The sequence below is a fragment of the Myotis daubentonii genome, chromosome 7 (genome assembly GCF_963259705.1).
Source record: "Myotis daubentonii chromosome 7, mMyoDau2.1, whole genome shotgun sequence".
NCBI lineage: Eukaryota > Metazoa > Chordata > Mammalia > Chiroptera > Vespertilionidae > Myotis > Myotis daubentonii.
Genome location: NC_081846.1, coordinates 27,329,961 through 27,353,065, shown reverse-complemented (window position 1 = coordinate 27,353,065; position 23,105 = coordinate 27,329,961). Strand labels below are relative to the sequence as shown.

Below are 23,105 nucleotides of genomic sequence, written 5' to 3'. Positions count from 1 at the left end.
GAGTGCCTGGTATAGTCCAGCTTCTGTTTGAACTACACTTAAATTGTCTCTAATCCCAAAGACACTCTTTGGAATTACAGAGTTAGCTGTAAATGCTCCCAATTTATAAATTAGAAACCTGAGTGTTTTCTCTGTTGGTCAGTGGACTTATAACTCTCACTAAGGTGGGGAGGAGATCTAATGTGGAGAGACCCCACATTAGAGGCTATCAGCTTACAGTCTGGGAAAGGGCTAAGCCTGAATCCCTCATTAGGTAGTCAACCACTCATTCTTCAAACCACAAGCATTTCTTGAGCCCCTCTGGGAAACAGGACCCCTTGTCTACAGAAGAAATGAGTGCAGAAACAGCTGTGATAGGGAGGCAGCGGAAGGAACTTCAAGCTCTAGCTTTTAATGAGGATCATCATTTTCGGGGGGGGGGGGGAGAATAAAGGGAGCCTATTGCTTTAAGGAAGACAATTGACAATATTTGTTGACAATGATACATTTGAGCTTTTAAGTAAAATTAAAATTTTGAAAAACTTGCACCCACCATTGTGTGCTTGACAACAACCTAACACTTAAAAGATGTTTCTTATGAGATCAGTGGTGATATTAATAAGTGTGCTGTATTGATTTTTATAACAGAATGTGTCAACATATGGAAGAGTTGCATGAGTTAGTGAACCAATATTTTCTAAAAGCATGATGTTATAAATCATGTATGGGTAAATGTCCATTTAAAGTTCAAGATAGACCGACAGATTCTAATGTAACAGAACATGATGAGTTTATTGATGTGTAACTAACTTCTATGAAGCTGATATTTGTTGACTTTTAGAAGAGTATTAAAGAACACCTACAATTATATGATATGCCTATTAAAATATTTCTTCCTTTTCAACTACCTATATGTATGAGGCCAGATTTCCTTCATATATTTAAATAAAAGCAACATATCACAACAGATTGAATCCAAAGCAGATATGAGAATCTATGTTCCATTGAATTAGACATTAGATGTGCAAAAATGTAAAACAATGTCAATCTGTTCACCATTTCTTATAGTTTTGAAAAATATAGTTTTATGAAAGGTGTTATATATGTTAATATATAATGGTTTTATTTTTAACGAATAATTTTTTCATTCTCAAGTTTAATATGATAAATATTAAGGAAAGCTTTTTTGCTTTCTCAATACTTTTTAAGAACATAAGGGATCCTAAGACTGAAGAGTTTGTGGACTGTTTATGTGTATTGTCTCTGAGTCCCCAATAGTTCTCTTTTTAGAGGTGTAACATTTGATACAGTTAATTTTCCAATGGAGAGTTTTGTTTTGTTTTAATTTGAAACAGGGAAATACTATGTTAAAAACTCCAAGGAATTTGGGAACTGCCAGTTGGGAAATTTTCTCCTAGAAAAACCTCTATGGCAATGTCCAAAAAAAAGCTATTACCTGCCTAAGACCTGAGGGAAGCCAAGAAAATTCTCAAGGAACTTTTTCAACATTTATAATAAAAAGCAAGCTTTAAGGTTCATTCATTGATCCTTTTTTTAAATATATTTTTATTGATTTCAGAGAAGAAGGGAAAGGGAAAGAGAGAGAAACATCAATGATGAGAGAATCATTGATCAGCTGCCTTCTGCTTACCCCCTACTGGAGATCGAGCCCACAACCTGGGCATATGCCCTGACCAGGAATCAAACTGGTGACCTCTTGGTTCCTGAGTTGATGCTCAACCACTGAGCCACATCTGACTGGGCTATTGATTCTTTGATGTTCATAAATGAAATGTGTTGTAGTAATGAAATGACCTCAAAAATCCTCTTAACCCTATATAATAAAAGCCTAATATGCAAATTGACCAGTTGCTATGACGTTCACTGACCACCAGGGACAGACGCTCAATGCAGGAGCTGCCCCCTGGTGGTCAGTGCGCTCCCACAGGGGGAGCTCCATTCAGCCAGAAGCCAGGCTCATGACTGGTGAGCACAGCGGTGGTGGCAGGAGCCTCTCCCGCCTCCACGGCAGCATTAAGGATGTCTGACTGCTGGTTTAGGCCCACTCCCTGCAGGCCTAAGCCATCAGTCGGACATTATCTGAGGGATCCCAGAGTGCGAGAGGGTGTAGGCTGGGCTGAGGGACACCCCCCCCCCATGAGTGATCGAATTTCGTGCACTGGGCCTCTAGCTAATCATAAGATTACTGCTTTACTCTTCCTTTCTGGTCTGCTTTTTATGTTTTAATTTTGTAACAATGTCAATAAGATCTTGCATAGCTCAAGTTTGCTGTTTGCTAAAATTTTCTAAAATTGTCAGCAAAGTTTTGGTTGTAAATGTTTTAAAAATAAAACAAAAATTTATTTAAAAATAAAATTCAGGAGGAGTAATGGCCATCTTTCATTTTTGCCTGTCCAGAATCCATTTCCCCTTTTTCTGGAATAGCAGTTGAATTTCCTTTGGAGAACAATACCACTAGTATTCTTAGCTCTTATGGTTCCACATTAGGAGCTGCCCCCAACACTAGCTCCAGAAGTGGCCTTGTGACTGAGATTTGTGCAATCATTCCATCTCCTTGGCCTCACTGATTGGTTCAGGAATGGACATGTGACCCAAGTCAGTCAATGAGAACTGCCTTCATACTTTTTCTGGAGCTTTTCATGAGAGCTACTAAATTCATATCTTATCAGCTGAATGACAATGGACAAATTACTGGATCTTTTTAAGATTGCTCACAGATAAAATGGGAGAAGTAATGGTTACCTACTTCATGAAATTATTGTAAAAATTAAATAAGATAATAAGTGTAAAGATGTTACCTCATGTAAAAAGTGACCACCATGTAATAAGGTCTCAAGAAATGTTTGCTGTTTTTACTATTTAAAGGCCCCTTTGATCTTTCCGCTCCTCTGCTTATACTATAATGGAGTCTACACTGCTTTCTCTCAGCTGACACAGGCAACCTCATCGACAGTCTCGCCCCTGCCACACAGCATCCTTCCCTCCCCTCCTCTACTAAACTGTGTGTTCTGTGAGGACAGGCATCCTGTCTATCTCGTTCCTTCCCATGAGTGACATGATAACTGATACCTGAGGACTTGAAGTATTTATTGAATGAATTATTTTAAACCATAGTTTAAAGACAAAAGCCATTGTAAAAGAAGATAAATTATTTTTACATTTCTTAGTAATATAAAGAAATTTCCCTCATTTCTTCACCTTTCCTATGTTTCCAATAAAAAGACAAAAATACATTCACCAGTCTTCATTTGAATTTAACAACAAAATCAGGTAGGGGAAATTGCAGTGCCTGTTATGGACAGTAGATGGCAGTGCAAATATTAATTGATAGGTAGTCCAGTCAGTCCACAGAGCTTCCCAGAACTAGTCTCTGTAACAGGCCAGCATAAGTCAGAAAAAAACCTCCTTTTTTTGTAATGTCTTCAATGGCTTTTCACAGAAAAAGAAAGGGCATTCTTTGTGACTATAAGGCCTTTCCAAAGAAAGCCAACTTCTGCCAACTGGGAGCAATGTCAGGGCGAACTCCTCTGAGAGAGGGCAGAGGGTGGGGCCCTGTTCCCTGCAGTGGAGGACTGGGGGAGCTGGCAGACAGTCAAAACTCATGCCAACGTGTTGTCATGTTTTCAAACAGGACTGGATTGAGAGCCTAGTAAGGTGAAGGCACCTTCTGCATTATCTAAATTTGTATGCTTGGTTAATTATTTTTCCCCAGTAGAATCAGAAAAGAGTTGAAAATCCAGAATTTCTCTAATACAAAATGAAATTAGTGTCAAGTTGAATTTTTTTTCCAGTAGTTTTCAGGGTATCTGTGTAATATACAGTGTCATGATTTAGGCATATGTTTAGTAGAAATCAAATTTAAAGGAATATATATATATATATATATACACACACATATATATTTACATATATCATATACATACTGTAGTATATAATAATTTAACTGACTTTGCAAATCTGATCATATAAGACCTTAACCTAAAACCTATAAGTAGTTTCATATGTATATGCATGCAAACACACACACACACACACACACACACACACCCGTCAGTTACTATCACCAAATTCTTTGACTCCAGACATCTCCCATTATGTTGACCATTTTGCTAATAACATAAAGTGGAATAAGAATATACATGGTTTAGAGAAAAGCCTACAACTACTGGACCACCGAGTTCAACCCTATCTCAGTGAATTAGGGGCAACAATGGCTCTGGAGGTGAGATTAAGTGCTTCCATGGGCAGGTAGGCATAAGCTCCTGAGGGCAGAGGTTATCTGTCATCCCCTCATCTGTTCAATCAGGTATCTTCACAGGTTTGCTGAATGAATAATCAACTGAACCAAAGAACAGCAAGCATCTACAATATTGCTATGTTTTAGGAAAAAAACACCACATGTGTAACATGCTTGCTCAGGTGCTTGAAATGGACTTTTAGATCTATCAGATAATCAGTCAAAAACATCTCTTAGGTACAGAAACAGAGAAATTTCATGACTAGAGAGTGGAGAAACACTTCTTTGGATTTATAAGGAAGGTTATGTGTGACAGCATGTATCTTCCTAACTCTGTTTCCCTGGGTTTAGGATGGTAATATATTTACTGACTTTTATAAATCTGGTCCCTGAGTTTAAAATCCCAGGAGTTCAAAGTATAGTTAAAATATGGGTAGAGAACTGTGCTATGGATCAGAAACCCCAAGTCCATTTCTTGATTTGTCTACTACTTTTACCAATGAGTTTGGATAATTTACTGGATTCTTTGGAGCTGAGTTTTGGTGACCTAAATAATCAGTTCATAACACCAGCCCACAGATATACAGGTTTTTGTGAAGATAAAATGAGATAGCACTTATAAAAGTATTTTAAAAGTGAACAGATGGCATCTAAATATAAGACATTATTTTAAACTAGTAACCCAGCGCGCAAAATCACGTGAGACCCAGACCTGTGGAAAATTGCGAGAGACCCAGGACCCCCAAGTCCCAGCGCGCCGCAGGACCCAGAGTCAAGTCCCCGTCCATCCGCACACGCTTCACTGCACATGAAGCCCCATCCACCCTCACGTGCCTCACCACACACGCAGTCTCCTGGTGACTGGTCTTTGGTCGTTATGGCATTACAACCACTGGGTTTTTATTATATAGATGGGGCATAGATGATTTACAAAGGTGAAACATTTAAATTCCATAATTCAGATTAAATGTCATTTGCCATCATCTTAGAGCAAATTTTGTAATTATATCAGGTTCTGTTTTCCTTAAATGTGTGCATTTAACTGTTAACTTCAACACAGTGGACCTTAGTGCCATCAGAAAACAATGTGATTCTCCTCTTCCCCAAAGCAGCCATCAGTGACTCTGAAAATGGTTCACTATTCACTAGACCCAGAAAACCCCACAAAATCATGCAAATCAAGAAACTCAAATCTCCGCATTCACTTTAAGAACACTCGTAAGACTGCCCAGGCCATTAAGGGTATGCATATTCGAAAAGCCCCCAAGTATCTGAAGGACATCACTTTAAAGAAGCAGTGTGTGCCATTCTGTCGTTCCAATGGTGGAGCTGGTAGGTGTGCCCAGGCAAAACAGTGGGGCTGGACACAGGGTCAGTGGCCCAAAAAGAGTGCTGAATGTTTGCTGCACATGCTTAAAAATACTGAGAGCAATGCTGAATTTAAGGGTTTAGATGTAGACTCTCTGGTCATTGAGCACATTCAGGTGCTCAAAGCTCCCAAGATGTGGTGTTGAGCCTACCGAGCTCATGGGTGGATTAACCCATACATGAGCTCTCCCTGCCACACTGAGATGATCCTTACTGAAAAGGAGCAGATTGTTCCTTAACCAGAAGAGGAGGTTGCACAGAAGAAAAGGATACCTGAAAAGAAACTGAATAAACAAAAACTTAAGGCCCGGGAGTAAATTCAGCATAAAATAAATCTAAATAAAAGTAAAAAACAAACAAACAAAAAACCAAAAAAACAATGTAATTCTTATCTCTCCACAAACCAGTTCCAAAGTCTCTGTAAAATCTGGTCTCTAGCCTTTGAGCACCCATGTTCCCAAGCTACAGGCTAGAGATGAGAGTTCAGTTAAGGACAGCAAAACTCATTTTGATCACTTCCTTCGCAGGTTCTGCTTCTGTGGTCTTGCCTTTTGCTTTGGAATGGGAGAGCAATTACCTTCTATTATTTTGTAACTGTCTTTTATAAACAAACACTTTTGTTATTTATATTGGTTAATTCACTCCAAGTCCTCCTTTTCTGGTTTGTTTCTCAAAGCCCGACCACCAGTATTAGGAGAAACATAGATAAAACAATTTCTCTGGGAAGACAAATTCTAGCAGACAGAGGGCAGTTTTCCACGGAGAAATGAAAGTGGGGCTACTGGGAACCTGACCCACACTGCTCGCCAAAGATTCTCCAAGTGAGAATTCTGCCACATGTTTACTCCTACAATGCAGAAAGGGAGCGTTAAGCTCTAGAGTGTGAAAATAGTGGGCAGAGCCTAGCAACAGGGCGTGGCCAATGCTCCCAGAGGAAATAACCAAGCTCCCAGTTAGGCCTGGGGAGGAGAGCAGATGTGAGAACTGCCTGCTGATTCCTGAGCCCACTGTGCTGAATGACAGCCTTGCGGGCCATAAATGACACTCAAGTCCACAGCTGCCTGGGGCCAGAGGAAGCAAATTATTCAATTCAATGCTTTTTTAAAAATTGAGCTATATTTAAAAATTGTGAGACTTCACAGAATGGAACTTCAATCTGGGAGTGTTGAGCGTTTCTCATGGTGAGCATCAGCTGGCACTAGTAGCTTCTGTCCCCTAGAGGGCGCTGTGCCTTCCAGGTCACCTGCACTTCTATCACTCCGTCCTGATGTTGTCAGTTTCCAATAAAATGTCCTTGCAATGCAGAAATATGTCTCCACACCTATGCTTCTAACAGATGTGGACATACATCACTTAGGCCAAAATAACTTCAAGTTTTAAGAAAAATTGCGAAAATCACTTTCTTTGTGAGAGCAAAGGGCATTCCTAGGTATGTAATGTACCAGCTCAACCTGTCTGCCTTGAAGGAGGCACTCTCCTGAGGCACTTGTTCATATCACCTGCCTGTCCTCCAGGCGCCTCAGTTCTCAGCCCGTTGGGACCTTCTTCTCAGAACAGCAGAAACACACAAGGTTGCACACACAGAGGCGGAGGTCTTTTTTAGATTGTTCCACATAGGATTAAGCCAAGGCCTTCTGAGTTAACTTCCAGAAACGATTCTTCAGTCCAGCTGGACAGGCAGGACCAAGTCAGGAGAGATCTATCTCAGCTTTTGTTCGCCTCCCTCATCCCATATGGAAAGTTCCCTCTAAATATTTCTACTCAGTTAATAATCATGAGTTTTTCAAAGACCTGATATAACCTTGGTTTAAGGTTCAAGTCCTCCATTTCTTTCAAGTCCAAACTAATTTTTGTTATTTGAATGATAATACAGTACATCCATAGTCAACAGTAGAGATAATACAGTATATAATAATGATGAAAATAACATTTAATTGTAATCTAATTTTCATTCTATAGTTTTGCTTCATAAAGAAGCATAGTAAGGTCTTTGAGTGACAGAGGCCAGGTTTCATATAGATTATGATGTGTGTGTGTGTGTCCCTCAAAACCATTACAGAGCTAGATATAAGCTGCCTGGAAACTATTTGTTGAGTGACCCAATGGTTGAATTCTGAATTTTTGTCAATACCATACTTACTTGTATAATTTTCACTTTCCCCCATTATTTTCATGAGCATTTGAGCCCCCAGTCCACCATTGCCCCCAAGAATCACCCTTCAGGGAATCCCTCACTTACTTACTAACTACAGTGACTTTAATAATGTGCCACAGCAACCAGTGGCAATGTTAATTAGAATTGAGATCTGACACACTCATTTGTTTTACTTCAGCAATTCCTCCATTCCTCAAAAGAGCTGTTATGAACAACATTATCAAGTGGCTAAACCACTTTTGCTAAAGCACTAGTCTGTGACTGAGAGCAGTTTGTGTGTGTGTGTGTGTGTGTGTGTGTGTGTGTGTGTGAGGGAGAGAGAGAGAGAGAGAGAGAGAGAGAGAGAGAGAGAGAGAGAGAGAGAGATGCCAGGAGCCAGTCCATGCTTGCTGTTTCAAGGGACCTGGCATATATGGCATACTGTTCTTAATATGTTTGCTCACCTTCTTGGCACTATGTGTTTTAACCAAGGTCTCTGAGAAAGGTTGTTTCCCCAGGTAGGGATTTTCCCCTGAAGTTAGGGAGGGAATAAAACCTCTTAACTAAGTGCCAGGCGGGTAATTAATCACTTTAACTACGAACAATCATGCTTAAGCTACATAATCTTTATTCCCTGGAATGGAGATAAGAAACGCCCTAACCTTTGGAGTAGAGATTGATAGGATTGGAATCAACTGGTATAAATACAGATGAAACAAGACAGGACTTAGAAGACAGAACCTACACAGAACCTAGAGACAGAAGAACTTCGCTGGAGAGAACATGGCAAAAGATCCTGGACAGAAACTGGCAACAGAACCTAGAGACAGAACCTAGCGAGAGAACATGGCAAAAGATCCTGGACTGAACCTGACTATAGAACATGGCAAGAGAACCTGACTAGAACCTGGACAGAACCTGGCTGGAGAATCTAGCGAGGGGACATGGCTACAGAACCTGGCTGGAGAACCTGGAGAACCTGGCTGGAGAACCTAGCAAGAGAACATGGACACAGAACCTGGCTGGTGATCCTAACCAGAACTTGGCTAGAGTTCCTGGCTAGGCTGCTGATCAACTGAACGCTGTCTCCGTGTCATTCCTTCTTCGCCGACTCCGTCCACACCTTTGGGGACCCCTGGACCTGCTGGGGTTGGACCCCGGCATATGGCGCCCGAACAGGGACCCCTAGGTAAGCCCCACTCTCGGGATGGATAGGACTCCACCGTAGGAAGAGGGTGGATAGTCTTCGCCGACTCCGTCCACACCTTTGGGGACCCCTGGACCCGCTGGGTTTGGACCCCAGCAGAGAGAGGAGAGAGAGAGAGAGAGAGAGAGAGAGAGAGAGAGAGAGAGAGAGAGATGAAATGCAAGTGTCAGAAGCAAAGTTGACAGACAGGTGGGGATTTATAGGTAGAATAGGTGGAATCTCCTTGCCCTCCAGTGTAAGGTATGGAGTTGAGTTCCTCTGTTGTTTTGGGAGGAGGGCTGTCTGTTCCAGCGCCAGTGTATTTCACTAGGAGACTAGTAGTTCAGTGGCCCAGTGGCAAGGAGACAATAATGACCAGGAAGTGTGAAGAGAAGGAGGAGGAAGAGTAAATGACTCTTTCCCTTCTGTTCCAAAAGAGCCCCGGAAGCACAGAATTCCATATTCACATAGTTGTTTGTTCTAGACAAAGACCCTCTGATGAGCACTCTTCAAGTACATTTTAAGTAATATCCAAGGTGTGTGAACTTCAGATATTTTATTTTATACATTTTTGCTAGTGGAACTATGGCATTTTTTAGAATAGAATTGGCACATATTCGTTTTTTTCTTTTCAGAGAAACAAAAGCTGCAAAACAAACATTTTTTCATTTTCTCCTTTTCCCCCTCAAAACTGGTATAAGGGTAGACTCGATAGATATAAATGTGATGCTATATTTGGGAGCCACTGACTTGTTCTAAAAGTTCAAGTAAGTAATAAAGTAAGTGTGATGCACACTTACTTTTGAGTGGTCATGTCAATGGTTTCACTTTCATGTAAGAAACCCTGACTTGCACTGACATTATGTAAATGACTATACTTTTGCCCCTACTTTTCATATTTCTTTGAATGTGGACTCAAAAACATCTTTATCAAAAATACAACAAAAATATGCCCTTCCTTCCCCTTTGTTTACCACCTTCATAATCTCAGGTGGAGAATGTGAGGGACTCCAGAAATTTATGTCATTTCTTCTGGTCATGAGATGATTTACTGCTCTACAAACAGAGCTGAAAAGACTCAGGAGAGATTTAAAGGCCATAAAGCCAAAAAAAAATGCTTCTGGAGTTTCCGGTGGGAGAAAGTCAAAGTTCATTATAAATTCTGTTTACTGTCTGAATTTCTTGAAAGATTCATGTCACAGACCTATTACCCATTTTTATGCAACTTACTAAGTGTTCAGTAAAAGTGAATTGGGGACCGTATTCATTATTTCATTTCCATTTATTACACAAGTTCTTCATCCTTTGCTCACACATTAAAGTGTTTGGATTCCCCAGGTCTAATCTCAGTTCCCTTCACCTCTGTTTCCTGTTCTTCTAGTTTAGAATCAGCTAGTCTTATGGTGTTAACCATTCCAAATGTCTCTAGTCTCAATCTCTAATTCCACTTAATCTTTTCAGCTCCAGATGTGTAATTCCAACTGTCTGCTCTCTTATCAATCAGATGTCCCAGAGCACTTCCAACTTAACATAGTCAAAATAGAAGTGCTGGCTTTCCCATCTAAACCCTGCTCAGCATCTCATATTAACCACCTCTGTCTCAGCACGTGGCCTCCCAGTCACCCAGGCTTGGAGCTGTGAAGTCATCACTGGATCTATCATCATGGAAACGGAATCACATTATACCTATCTTAAAAATATTTAAATGAATACAAAATTCCACCACATAATGTTCAAAACCTAAACATGATGTGGCAGGTACTGTCCATTGCTTATGCAATGTAATCTCCCCTTACCTTTGCAAATAGTCTGTGGATTTCGTTTCTAGGTATCAGGCAGAGGCCCCTTGCTTTAAGGGAAAGAAGGGCCTTTTCTAAGCCCATGGAAATACCATTTCCTTTCACAAAGTGATTGGTCCAGAGAACATATTTCCCAGTTCCGACCAACTAAATGAAAGGGGCATGATGCCCAGAACTGTCATAGCCAGTTTGTGGTTATGAAAAAAAATCATCAAGGGCATCAGAACAGGAGAGTTAGAAAGCTAGAAAGTTCCTAGGTCCTCAATGACTCCCTGAATAGTGGCAAACACTTGAAGCTCCCTGCCTCCAGATTGGGTGCTACAGAAGGTAACAAAGATCATTATTACTTAAGCCACTGCTAATTGGTACTTTGTGGTTAAAAGCATTTCCAATATACAAGGCCCTTCAAGATTCTTACTACCTGGTCCCAACCTACTTTACAGTTTCTTTAGTCAACCTTCCTCAACCTTTCACACCAAACACACATTCCATCCGTTGCATTTAAGGTTTTCATGCAGAAGGCAGACTTCTTTCTTCTGTCATTTTATAAGCAGCTCTTGATATTTCAAGCTCTAGCTCAAATGTAGCATCCTTAAGCAATTATTAGTTAATCTGCCAAAAGCCCCCGATTGTTCTTGCCAAAATCATACCTGCCATGAAAAATTAACTTCTTATCTGTTTTGCATGTTATTTGTATATAATACATTATATTGCAACGATCCATCTGTCTGTCTTTCACTTGAATTTGAGCACCTAAATGTGAGATGTCTTACTTATCATTGCCAGCTCAGATCTTACAACAATGGTGGTTACATAATATACACTCAGGTAATGCTTTGGTTTTTATAAAATATATCGTTGGTCACAATAACAGATATTGTGCATGTTTTTTGGTTAGAACTTGTATAAATTTATATAATTTAGAAATGCTAATAAGAAACCTAAAACTAATCATAATTCCCAATTAAAGTATGATATTAACCTTCTTTAGGAGTGGCCTTTTTCCCTACAAAATACAATTTGTTCTCTACTTTTCTTTTTCTTTTTAACAAAATGCACAAAATATATTTTTCTCATACACCTATATATTTATTTATACTTTATTATAAAAATATTTCTTTTCAAATTTCTGCTAAATTCCCATAATATTCCTTCCCCCAGGTTTGAACTCATGTTGCTCAAGTTAGTTATAGAGCTGCATCACTAAAGCTGTAAGTTACATTTTAAGTATGGGGAAGCTATTGTTCTGCTTTTCCTGCGTACTCTTCTAGAAATATCCCTTCCCCCGAAACTATTCATCCTGTTTCAATTTTAACTTGTGCATGACCCTCAGAGAGACCACATGCTAAATTAATGTAAATTGCTTTCCAAGGTGAGTATCAGAGTTGAAAAGAACATTAAAGATTGGTCATTTCTTCAGGACCCTAACACTGTTAAGGAATGGAAACCTGAAAACTACAGGCGGCTGCCTGATTATTTGTTGTTTATTTCAATTGACAGTTTTTCGTAAGTCTATCACATAGATGAATCAGTTCAAAGCACGTATATGCTGCTTTTTAAAAATTGAAGTTTCATAACATTTATCTATTGACAATGCAAATTGCATTGCAAATTTTAATTTCACCTTTGAAATTTAAAGGTATATTAGATTATAGTTTTCTATTTTTGACTTAGACTTGGAAACATAGTCCCAGGTAAAATTCTTCAGCTCACCATTTCAAATGCCTCTTAATGTCTACTCCCTCAATTGCCTTCAGATCATCTTTATTACATTTTTTAAAAATATATTTTTTATTAATTTCAGAGAGGAAGGGAGAGGAAGAGAGAGAGATAGAAATATGAATGATGAGAGAGAATCATTGATCAGCTGCCTCCTGCATGCCCCCTATTGGGGATGGAGCCCACAACCTGGGTATGTGCACTTGATAGGAATCAAACCTGGGACCCTTCAGTCCGCAGGCCGAAGCTATATCCACTCAGCCAAACCAACTAGCATGTCTCTGTTACATTTTCATCCTCAATTTTACTTTCTGCTAATTTCCTAGTTTCTTAAAATCTATTTTGAAACAAAAGAGGCATAAACTTTAAATCCCTTGAACTTTATAAATAAATAAATAAATAAATAACTGCTTTAGGTGATGACTCTAGATAAAATTTAGTATGAGATGTTTTGAGTTTTCAAGGCTGCCACATCACACGGCTCCAAGAAACACCATTCACTACTCTGTTGTCCATGTGAATGATGGTCCCTGGAGTGGTCCAATATATTATTACCTCCTGTTATGTGAAGGGCTATTCATGCTGTCTCTATGAGTAGAAAGACATATCTGTGGCTATGGTTCTCCAAGTGATAATTGCATAAGAGCAGTTTCCAGAGACATGAGGCGTTACCATCTATCTGGGAGATCATCTTTCTTACCTGAGCTGTGGTTTCCTGCTAACAAGGTGGGGCTCACAGAGCATCTTCCCAGTCTACTGGTGACCACAGGTGGCCCTGGTGTTCCGTCCCATTCCTGAGCTTTGACAGGCTCTCTGGAAGATGCCCCATGGTGTCCTTTCTCTTTGCTGTCCAGCTTTGGCAGTGGCTCTGTGCTGTGGCTTCGCACTTTCAGCTCCTCTGTTGATTCTGTGTGTTAACCAAAATTGCACACGGTTAAACAAGAGTCAAATACTTCCTAGATTCCTTTAAAATGCTGAAGAACAATTTCTAAATGCTTTCAATATATTTTTAGAAACCTATATGTGTATTAGATATTACAACATTTCAATATAACAGGGAGGAGCTCAGGTTAGTATCGCTGGCAAAGAGCTTTCTCTTGGGAAGAGAAGCTCAGTGAATCTTGAGACTCCTTTAGTAACTCTTCCCTGAGCTCATTTTGAAGAAAATATCTTAAAGTGTTCTTTATATTCACTGTCTTTACTGTCTCATCTTTTTTTACTCCACTGCTCACTGTGACATAATTCATTCCAGCCACACTACTAAACTGCACTTGCTAATATCGCCTTGACCTTTGAGGAGGCAGATTTAGAAGACACTTTAAAGCCATTTGAAAACTCCTTGATACTCTCTAATTTACATCTTCAATTCTCTTAGCTTCCTGATGGCCCATCTTCCTGTGTTGTGTTCTATGTCTCACACCATTTCTGTGTCATCCATAACTTGTCTTCCAATACGCATCCCTTATATGATGGTTGTCCCCATGGTACTAGCTTACCACTGTTTCCTTCATTCTATCTTTTTGTTATTTTTATCCTCCAGGATTCAACTAGCAATTGTCTGGTTGTTAGTGATTTCTAAATATCTTATCATAAGCCTGGACCATTCTCTGGAGCTTTAGACTAAAAACTTCCTGCTGGATAAGTGCCCATGGAAAACACAAGTTCGGCATTTCATACACTGTCTGGCACCATTTTTTACTAAACTATTAGGTCCTGTTGTCCAGCCAACCATCCAGCTTGAAGCTCGCTCTCCTTTTCTTTAATTGCTATTCCCCAAATCCATCATTCAGCTGATTCTACACATTTTATTTCTGAATATCATGCTCTCTTTTCTGTTCCACTTTGTATCATGTCTACTTCAATTTCTATGGTTCAAGCTTGATCATTGCCCTTGAACTATTGCTTTGACTCCTTAAAATATAAACTCCAAATTGCCAATGTGATCTGTTTAAAGTAAAAATATTATCAAGTGTTATTTCAGGGAATGGTTGTGATAGTCATTCTGTAATGCATGTACAGAAGTATTTAAAAAATACATGTAATAAAGATGGTTTTAAGAGTGCTGTTACCTTGCTACTATGAGAAAAATGTTATTTCAGGGAATAGCAATTTATAAAAGACATAGAGAAGTGTTTGAAAAGAAAAACAACCCCAAAAATGCAAATCTACTCATAATGTACCCCTGACCAAAATCCTCCCAGAAGATTCTTGCTACCCACAGAATTATGTTGAAACTCTTTGGTATGACCCAAAAGATTCTCCACCATCTCTCTCTTTCTTTCCTTTCTAAGTTTATCACTTTCCCATAAACAGTGTATTCAAAAAACAACACTAAGTATGTTGTAATGTCTTCTCCATCCCAGCTCTAGCAAAAATAATGCTGGTTTTTTTTTAATGCCCTTATATCCTGTCTTTATTCAGTTAACTCTCCACAGGCCTGGTTACTCAATTTAAGTACTGTCTAAGCCTTCCCCACCCATATGCCACCCTGTGCTGGGGTATCATTTTTCTATGTATTTGCTCTTATCAAAAGGCCCTGTGTTCTTTAAAAGCAGGGTCTGATTTTTTTCTGATTTTTTTTTTTCATTTGGTACCTCCAGCACCCCTAGCATATTGGTCCACAGGCATTTAATGAATTAATTAATTTAGTAGGTTTCTCAACTCCTCCAGCATCTTTCCCATGTGTGTAGGAAATACAACATTCCTAATGGAACAAGAGAATCAAGAGAGTGTTATAAGTGTATTAAAGTGGCACAGAGCTGGTTGCAGTTTCAAAATCTGATTATCTAACAGTCACAAATTGTAAAATTTACTATATTTAAAGTTTCATTCCAATAAAGGATCTTTGAGAAAGACTGAAGTGAAAAAAAATTCACAGAAATGATTCAGAGGATCAGCATTTTGTTTCTTGCTGTGTAGGTTCAAATGCCCATGAACTTTCAGCTATGGGATAGAAATGTCACACTCTGTTTCCCTATTACCTGTCTGTATGGCAGAGCTGCTTACATGGTTTACTAACCCAAGACCATGGTCAGGGCTACAAAGCCGGGCATCTGGGTAAGGAACCAAGATGCCCGGCTTTGCAGCCCTGGCCATGGTCTTGGGTTGGTAAACCATGTCACTGAACACTCAGTTTCTCCTTTTGGAGTCTCATATTTCTTATCTAAAAACTAGAGGCCTGGTGCACAAAATTTGTGCCCAGGTAGGGTCCCTAGGCCTGCCCAGTGATCAGGGCCAATCTGTGGGGTTACTGGCGGGACAATGGGGGCCCCCCCACTGTCATCCACCTTGGCTGGCCTGGGGCCTGTGAACTGGAGGAAGCTCCTGCATTGAGCATCTGACCCCTGCTGGTCAGTGTACATCATAGTGACCCGTAGTTCTGCCGGTCATTCCACCATTTGGTCGATTTGCATATTAAGCATTTATTATATAGGATGGAGATAATACCAGCTCTGCCTAACTTTCCCACTTTAATTAGAAGGATCTAATGATATTCTACATTTTAAGATTTTTTCAAAATAAAGTGCCATACACAGTTAAAAGCAATATTGAATTTAAATAAATTATAGCCATTTGTCTTTTATGAATTTTTAAAATCTTTCTACATTTAGACTAGATGATCACTGAGAGACTGAATATACACATGGAAAACTGCCAGTAACATATAAAAATGGATCTCTAAGCTATTATCTAGAGTAGTAGTGCAGGAAGCCAACCTGCTATCTACAAGTCAGGCTATCTCTCTAGCAACCAAGTCAGGAAGCCATACTGTGTAACAATTGGCCCAAAACAGCCAGGATTTTGGACCCAGTTTCCAATGAAGAGCCAAACAGAGAAAGTCAAATATATACCCAAAATTAATCACATAGGATGCCTTGCTTTTAGTTAGCCTGCCTACAGCTTCCCCAGGCCAACAGTCTCCAACTGGGGCATGTCTGAAACTCTTCTCTTTTTCCCACTATAAAGATTTCTCACTCTTTTCCCTGCCTTTGAGTGCCTGCCAAGTGTAAGTGCTGGTGGCTGACTGCCTTGGTATCACAAGCTCTGAATAAATAGCCTTTGCCTATGCTCATTTTTTGGTCTTTATTTACCTCCACATTGTTATAGTCTCTTCCAACTCCAAGATGCTATACAGCTGTGAAAGCACATGCCATGAGTATCATTCTATGAGCTAGAACTTAAACCAGGAGGGTCATCTCATAGCAATAACCTCAAAACCTGGTCTTTAAATGTGCCTGTATATAAGCCTATGTCCCAGTTACACTGAAATCAAATGTAAGTCAAAATATTTTTAAAGTAATGCACTGCAGCATAACAATTACAGCAAAATAATTTAGCCAGAACTTGCTTTTCAGTGCCCTCAGTCAACTGAAATAAAACAAGGATCATAAAGGAACATCTTAGATTATTTCCAAGCTGTTTATTCACAATTTCAAAGAAAAATGTACTCTGGCTTCCAAGTGTCACAGCCTCAAAGCCTAATGTTTCACCTCACATCTCTTCCAGACTCTAAACAAACCATTGGGATGCTTACGTTTTTACTGACTTCTGTATTTGTTTCCACTATCATTAATAAATATTCCCCATTTTACACACACACACAAACACACACACACACACACGCACGCAACACAGAGTCTTCTATCACTGGACTTAAAACTAATCAAACTAAAAAAAATACCCAAACATTGGGTCCAATATTGTATTTACAGATTAGGACAATTTTGTGTGTGTGTGTGTGTGTGTTAATCCTCACCCTAGGATATTTTTCTGTTGAATTTTAAAAAGAGTGGAAAGGAGAGGGAGAAACAGAGAAAAACATCCATGTGGGCTGGGGAACCTGCAACCAAGGCACGTGCCGTTGACTGGAATCAGGACCCCTCGGTCTGCAGGCCTATGCTCTATCCACAGAGCCAAACCAGCTACGGCTAGGACAACATTTTAAATACAAAAGGCTGAGAATATGTGTCAAGACACCTCCATCAACATCAGTTTCTTTGTTTTCATTCAAATTACTGGCATATACATACCAGGGAGGTGCACTTAGGTCTCAAACCTCAACTAAGTAAAATCCCAACACAGCCATGGAAACAAAATGGAGTCTTTCTTTTTTCTTCTTTGTTTTTAAGTCCCAGGGATTGAATTTTGGTAGACATATTTAGAACAAAAAGATCAAAGAAAGCATGCTACTCAGACTTATACCTAAACATCTGCCTCCTAAATAGAAGGACAAACTGAAAAATCTGTAAGAAAGTCATTAATGTATTTATTGAGCACTTGATTTGAGAATGAATCTGGTTTCCTATATATTTAGGTACAGCTTTCTACATTATGCATTTTCTAATTAAAATAAATAAGAAAATCTTCAAAATAACTGTTGAAAAGAAACAAATGGAAAGTAGACAAATAGTCTAAGAAATATATACAATAAAACATATTGACAGCTCAAAGACATCTATTCAGAGGAATAAGGACATATTTATCCATGTCCATCTATTTTGATATGGGAAAACATATTTGCCAATGTCATATCTGATAAGGGCCTCATCTCCAAAATTTATAGGGAACTCATACAACTTAACAAAAGGAAGATAAACAATCCAATCAAAAAATGGGCAAAGGACTTAAATAGACACCTTTCAAAAGAGGACATTCAGAAAGCCAACAGACATATGAAAACATGCTCAAAGTCACTAATCATCCGAGAGATGCAAATCAAAACAACAATGAGGTACCATCTCACACCTGTCAGATTGGCTATCATCAACAAATCAACAAACGACAAGTGCTGGAGAGGATGTGGAGAAAAAGGAACACTCGTGCACTGCTGGTGGGAATGCAGTCTGGTGCAGCCACTATGGAAGACAGTATGGAGTTTCCTCAAAAAACTAAAAATGGAACTCCCATTTGACCCTGTGATCCCACTTCTAGGAATATATTCCAAGAAACCAGAAACACCAATCAGAAAGGATATATGCACCCCTATGTTCATAGCAGCACAATTCATCATAGCTAGAATCTGGAAACAGCCTAAGTGCCCATCAGTAGATGAATGGATTAGAAAACTGTGGTACATCTACATGATGGAATATTATGCTGCTGTAAAAAAGAAGGAACTCTTACCATTTGCAACGGCATGGATGGAACTGGAGAGCATTATGCTAAGTGAAATAAGCCAGTCAATGAAGGAAAAATACCACATGATGTCACTCATTTCTGGATAATAGAGACCATTATAAACTTTTGAACAATAATAGATACAGAGGCAGAGCTGCCTCAAACAGATTGTTAAACTGCAGCGGGTAGGCCGGGGAGGGGTGGGGGGCAAGAGGGAGGGGGGTAAGAGATCAACCAAAGGACTTGTATGCATGCATATAAGTATAACCAATGGACATAAGACACTGGGGGGTAGGGGAAGCCAGGGGATTGTCAAGGGCGGGGGGAAAAAGGGACACATATGTAATACCCTTTGTAATACTGTAAGCAATAAAAAAAAAACCAACATATTGACAGCTCAAAGACATCTATTCAGAGGAATAAGGACATATTTATCCATGTCCATCTATTTTGATGTTTTCTTAAAGCCTGTTAGAAAAAAATTTGTTTTAGTAACATAAACCTTCCTGGACAAGATAAATCTTAGGTACTGTGGTAGAGTTTTGTGTGAAATCTAAGTTATTTTCACAGTTAAAGCCCCAGTGTGTAGCACAGGGCCAACTACATAGATTGAGCTCTTTCTCTGCTCATCAATGAATGACTGAATGTTGCCTATTCATCTAAACCCTGATTCTCACATTGAAGATGGATCTTGAATTGAAATCTTGCTGTGAAAAATGCATGCATTATTGTATTACATTTGTCAATAAGCTTGTGTGTTCTGCACTTTATTGTCTTAAACTTTTCACAGTGTTTAAGTTTAAAAACCATAAATAAAAATAAGAGACCAGGAACAATCTATTCATGACTGAAATACTCTCCCCAGGATTCCAATCTATCACACCTCATGCTGCTAACTCTGAAGTTCCTTCTCAAAATTTTCCCATTTTATGCATTTTTTTTCTGTCTGTCTCTGGGTCTACATTTGTCTCTCCATCTTCTAACTCAGTCCTCTCACTCTCTTCCCGCCCTGGACCCTGGGCCACTATAACTACTTGGCTCCCTGGTCTGATAGCTTTCATCATCGGGCCTGAACCACATCTGATACTGAGCTTTCCCAGAATCTTTAATCCACTCTTCCTCATCAACATTCACTCCCTCAACAATGAAATCATAGTGAGGATTCTTAAAATCTCCACAACCTAAAGATCCCTCCCAAGCTCTATAGACAAAGAAAATAAAATAGCATATATGGACCTTTACTTAGGTCTCTCTGGGAAACTCCAATATGTTGAAACTGGCAGCATTATCCTTTTCCCAAAGTTCTTTTTTTGGTTGGAAAGGTCATGTGATTGCTGATTTATATGTCTGTTCTTGCCATGTGACTCTAAGGCTCTTAAGACTAAAGACTCAATATCTAATAGAGTCCACAGTGAGAACAGACTGGGTGAATGAACTCATGAATTCCTGATCCGGAAAAGTTAAAGTTAGCTCATCATCTTTCACTCTTGGACCTAACCATACTTTTGGCCCTGACTCACAGGCTTTCTTCCCACCTCTCCAATCTCACAGCACATGGGCCATGGCATGAACAAATAACCCTCACTGACAAACATGAATTCACTACTATAACCAGCATTATTTCCTTTGTTAACCCAGAATGTTTCTAATTAACTTGCTAATGATAGAGCAGAAAACAAAATATTCCCTGAAGAAAATAAGTATTATTTGGAAATATTACCAGCAACACCATTTTTATAGAGGAACATAAGATCCTATTTTTTTTCATTTTTTTTGCACTAAATGTTTAAAAGGATTAATTTGTCATATTATTTAACTGTTTCTTTAACATCTCGATGATTCAGATAATTTAGACAAGAGGCTTTTATATCTGTGGTTTACGACTGCTATTGTTTTTGAAATTTAACACTCTCACAATAGGAATCCCTTGGTTACAAAATATGGGCTCTAATTGTGCCTGGCAATACAGATATCAAAGCTCATGTTGCTGATGAGTATTTGAACTTCCTGTGGAAACAATGAATGCTCCTGAATTGTCCCCTCTTATTGGCATAATCAGCAGGATAAAAGTCCTATTCCAACTGCTGAGCAATGAAAATAATGAAAGGTGATCAAGGTGGATTAATTGGGCAGAAAAGACAATACATTTGAAGTGCTGAAGAAGGCACTGAACTAAATTGCATTATCAGATGGGTATTAGATTCAGTCATCACATTTTAGAGCTGAAAGGGAGCTAGGAAGCCCACAATAGCAACGTGAAAAGCAAGGTGTGTGTATATGTCTTTGCTGAGATGGTGTCCTGCCTTTGGGAGGATAGCTCCAGGGAGAGAGGAGCTCCCACCTCGTGGGAAAGCTTGGCCAACTATGAACATCTTTAATTGCTAAAACCTCTTATACAGAGCTCCAGTCAGCCGCCCTCCAGGAACCACCATTTGCTGGTTGTTGGTATGGTAGTCCTGTTTCTGCAGCAACTCAGAACTAGTCTTTCTATTTTTAAGTAAACGCCCTTCAGAATCCACAGGGGGGGGAGACTGTCTCTCCTTAGCCAAGTCTTCTTCAGAATACAGATGTAGAACTTTCATTTTCCCGGTCACCCTGGCCCAGACACTAATTGAATGTCATGGTGTCTTTTCAAACTATACTGTCTGGAGCTGATCGTAGCCAGACAACCTACAAGTCCAGGTGAACACTGGAGTCCTCTCCCGTATGTCTATTATTCCATCTCCTGAGTCTCCAGGGAAAATAGGGCAAAGTCTCCATGTTTCCATCGTGAAAGGGCACCAGGGAGCAGAGGCAATTTTTAGTTGTTGGTGTTTTTTTTTTAATTATTGCTTCTCTCTCATATGAACTCTGTCATTCGGGTCAGTTATGTCAATTCTAACATCTAAGGGATGCCTTCTCTAAATATAAATAGAGAAAGAATAATAGCTCAGGCATCTGAAAAGTTCATGATTTTAAATAAAATTGGAAAGCAAGTCCATGTTTATGTTCAGAAGGCACATAGGGTAAATCCCTGGTTTTAATAATTAGGTGTGGCACAATATTTAATAAGATAACAAAATAGATGAGGCACATTGAAGTATAATAGAATATGCAAAGAATCCTAATAATTTTACAGGTATAAAAAAGTTCAGATTCTTTACACAACTTGCTCAAGGTCACACAAATGGCAATTAGTAAAGCTCTGATAAAAAGACAGGTTTCCTGGCCAAGCATAGCATTTGCCTCTCACCATAAGTCAGTGGAACTTCCTACTTATATTCAACAGTTCTATTTTGTGGTTGTAAGAAATAACACTCATTCATAGTCATGGAACAATAATTAGAATTCCAAAGACCATGTTTGGTCTTTAAAAACTCTCTATTAAGTGCCCAGATATTTTAATTATTCCCTCCTTTTCATCAAGATGTGTGAGGATTGTAGAGATACAGCCAAATGATCTTTACCTAAACAACCGTCACTGAAGTCATCAGGCATAGCTCCACTGTTGACCTGTTCTAATAACATGCTCTTGAAGAATTCTAGTACTTCAGGGAAAAGAAACAATTTGCTCAGAGAATATGATTTACATTTTCATTTTTTCTTATAATGCAGAAACCAAGAGGACTGTGGACAGAGACTAGACAGAGGCTGACCAAATCTGTTTGTCTCTCTGGCCACCTTGTTAAACCATACTTCCCAGCATTCCTGGCAGTTAAAGGCAGTCATAAAACTGAGGTCTGGCTGTGAGAATGTGGGTGAAAAAGGTGTATAGCATCTGCATCCTCCTCCTGCTTGCTGGGATTTTTTGAGGTTTCAGGTGCTGGAAGAGTCACCAGGTAGAAACTTCCCAATAACTGTGGGGAGAATTACCCATCCTCCACTAAACCCCCTAATTGATTGTCACATGACAGTAACATAGGTCATGGCCTATGGCATAAAGCAGCGGTTCTCAACCTGTGGGTCGCGAACAATGAAAGTACATCCTGCTATCAGATATTTACATTACGATTCATAACAGTAGCAAAGTTACAATTATGAAGTAGCAACGAAAATAATTTTATGGTTGGGCGTCACCACAACATGAGGAACTGTATTAAAGGGTCGCAGGAGTAGGAAGGTTGAGAACCACTGAAAGTCATAGTATGTTAATCCACTGAGGTTTTGGAGTTGTTTGGTATAGTAGTTGGACCCTCAGATTTTTACACATATCATTTCTCTTTTTTTCCCCCTGTAAAATAGTCTAAATATAAAATCCTTGAGTTTCTAATGATGACAATATTTTTATTGGTATACGGACAGAAAAATAAACAGCAGAGAGATTAATTAAATTGCCAAATAGAGTATAAGGATTCAGCAAGCAATGCTTCTCTCTTAACTCTAGTTGTAATAAAAATACTTTACAAAACTGATGAATACATCTTTACTGATTATTTATTTATTTATTTATTTATTTTTAAATATATTTTATTGATTTTTTACAGAGAGGAAGGGAGAGAGATAGAGAGTTAGAAACATCGATGAGAGACTAGGGGGTGCACCAAGGAAGCATAACAAAATGCGGAG

The 23,105-nt window shown here is 39.1% G+C and overlaps 1 protein-coding gene and 1 pseudogene across 1 annotated transcript in view; one reads left to right on the top strand and one right to left on the bottom strand.

Moving 5' to 3' along the window:
- The window catches only part of NYAP2 (neuronal tyrosine-phosphorylated phosphoinositide-3-kinase adaptor 2), a 129,052-nt gene that overhangs the window by 38,020 nt on the left and 67,927 nt on the right, over positions 1–23,105 (bottom strand). The window contains exon 3 of the mRNA XM_059704860.1: positions 13,144–13,350. Within this exon, the coding sequence (XP_059560843.1) occupies positions 13,144–13,350 (207 nt within the window). The remainder of the gene's footprint in view (positions 1–13,143; positions 13,351–23,105) is intronic.
- Positions 5,368–5,949, top strand: LOC132237934 (large ribosomal subunit protein uL22-like; annotated as a pseudogene).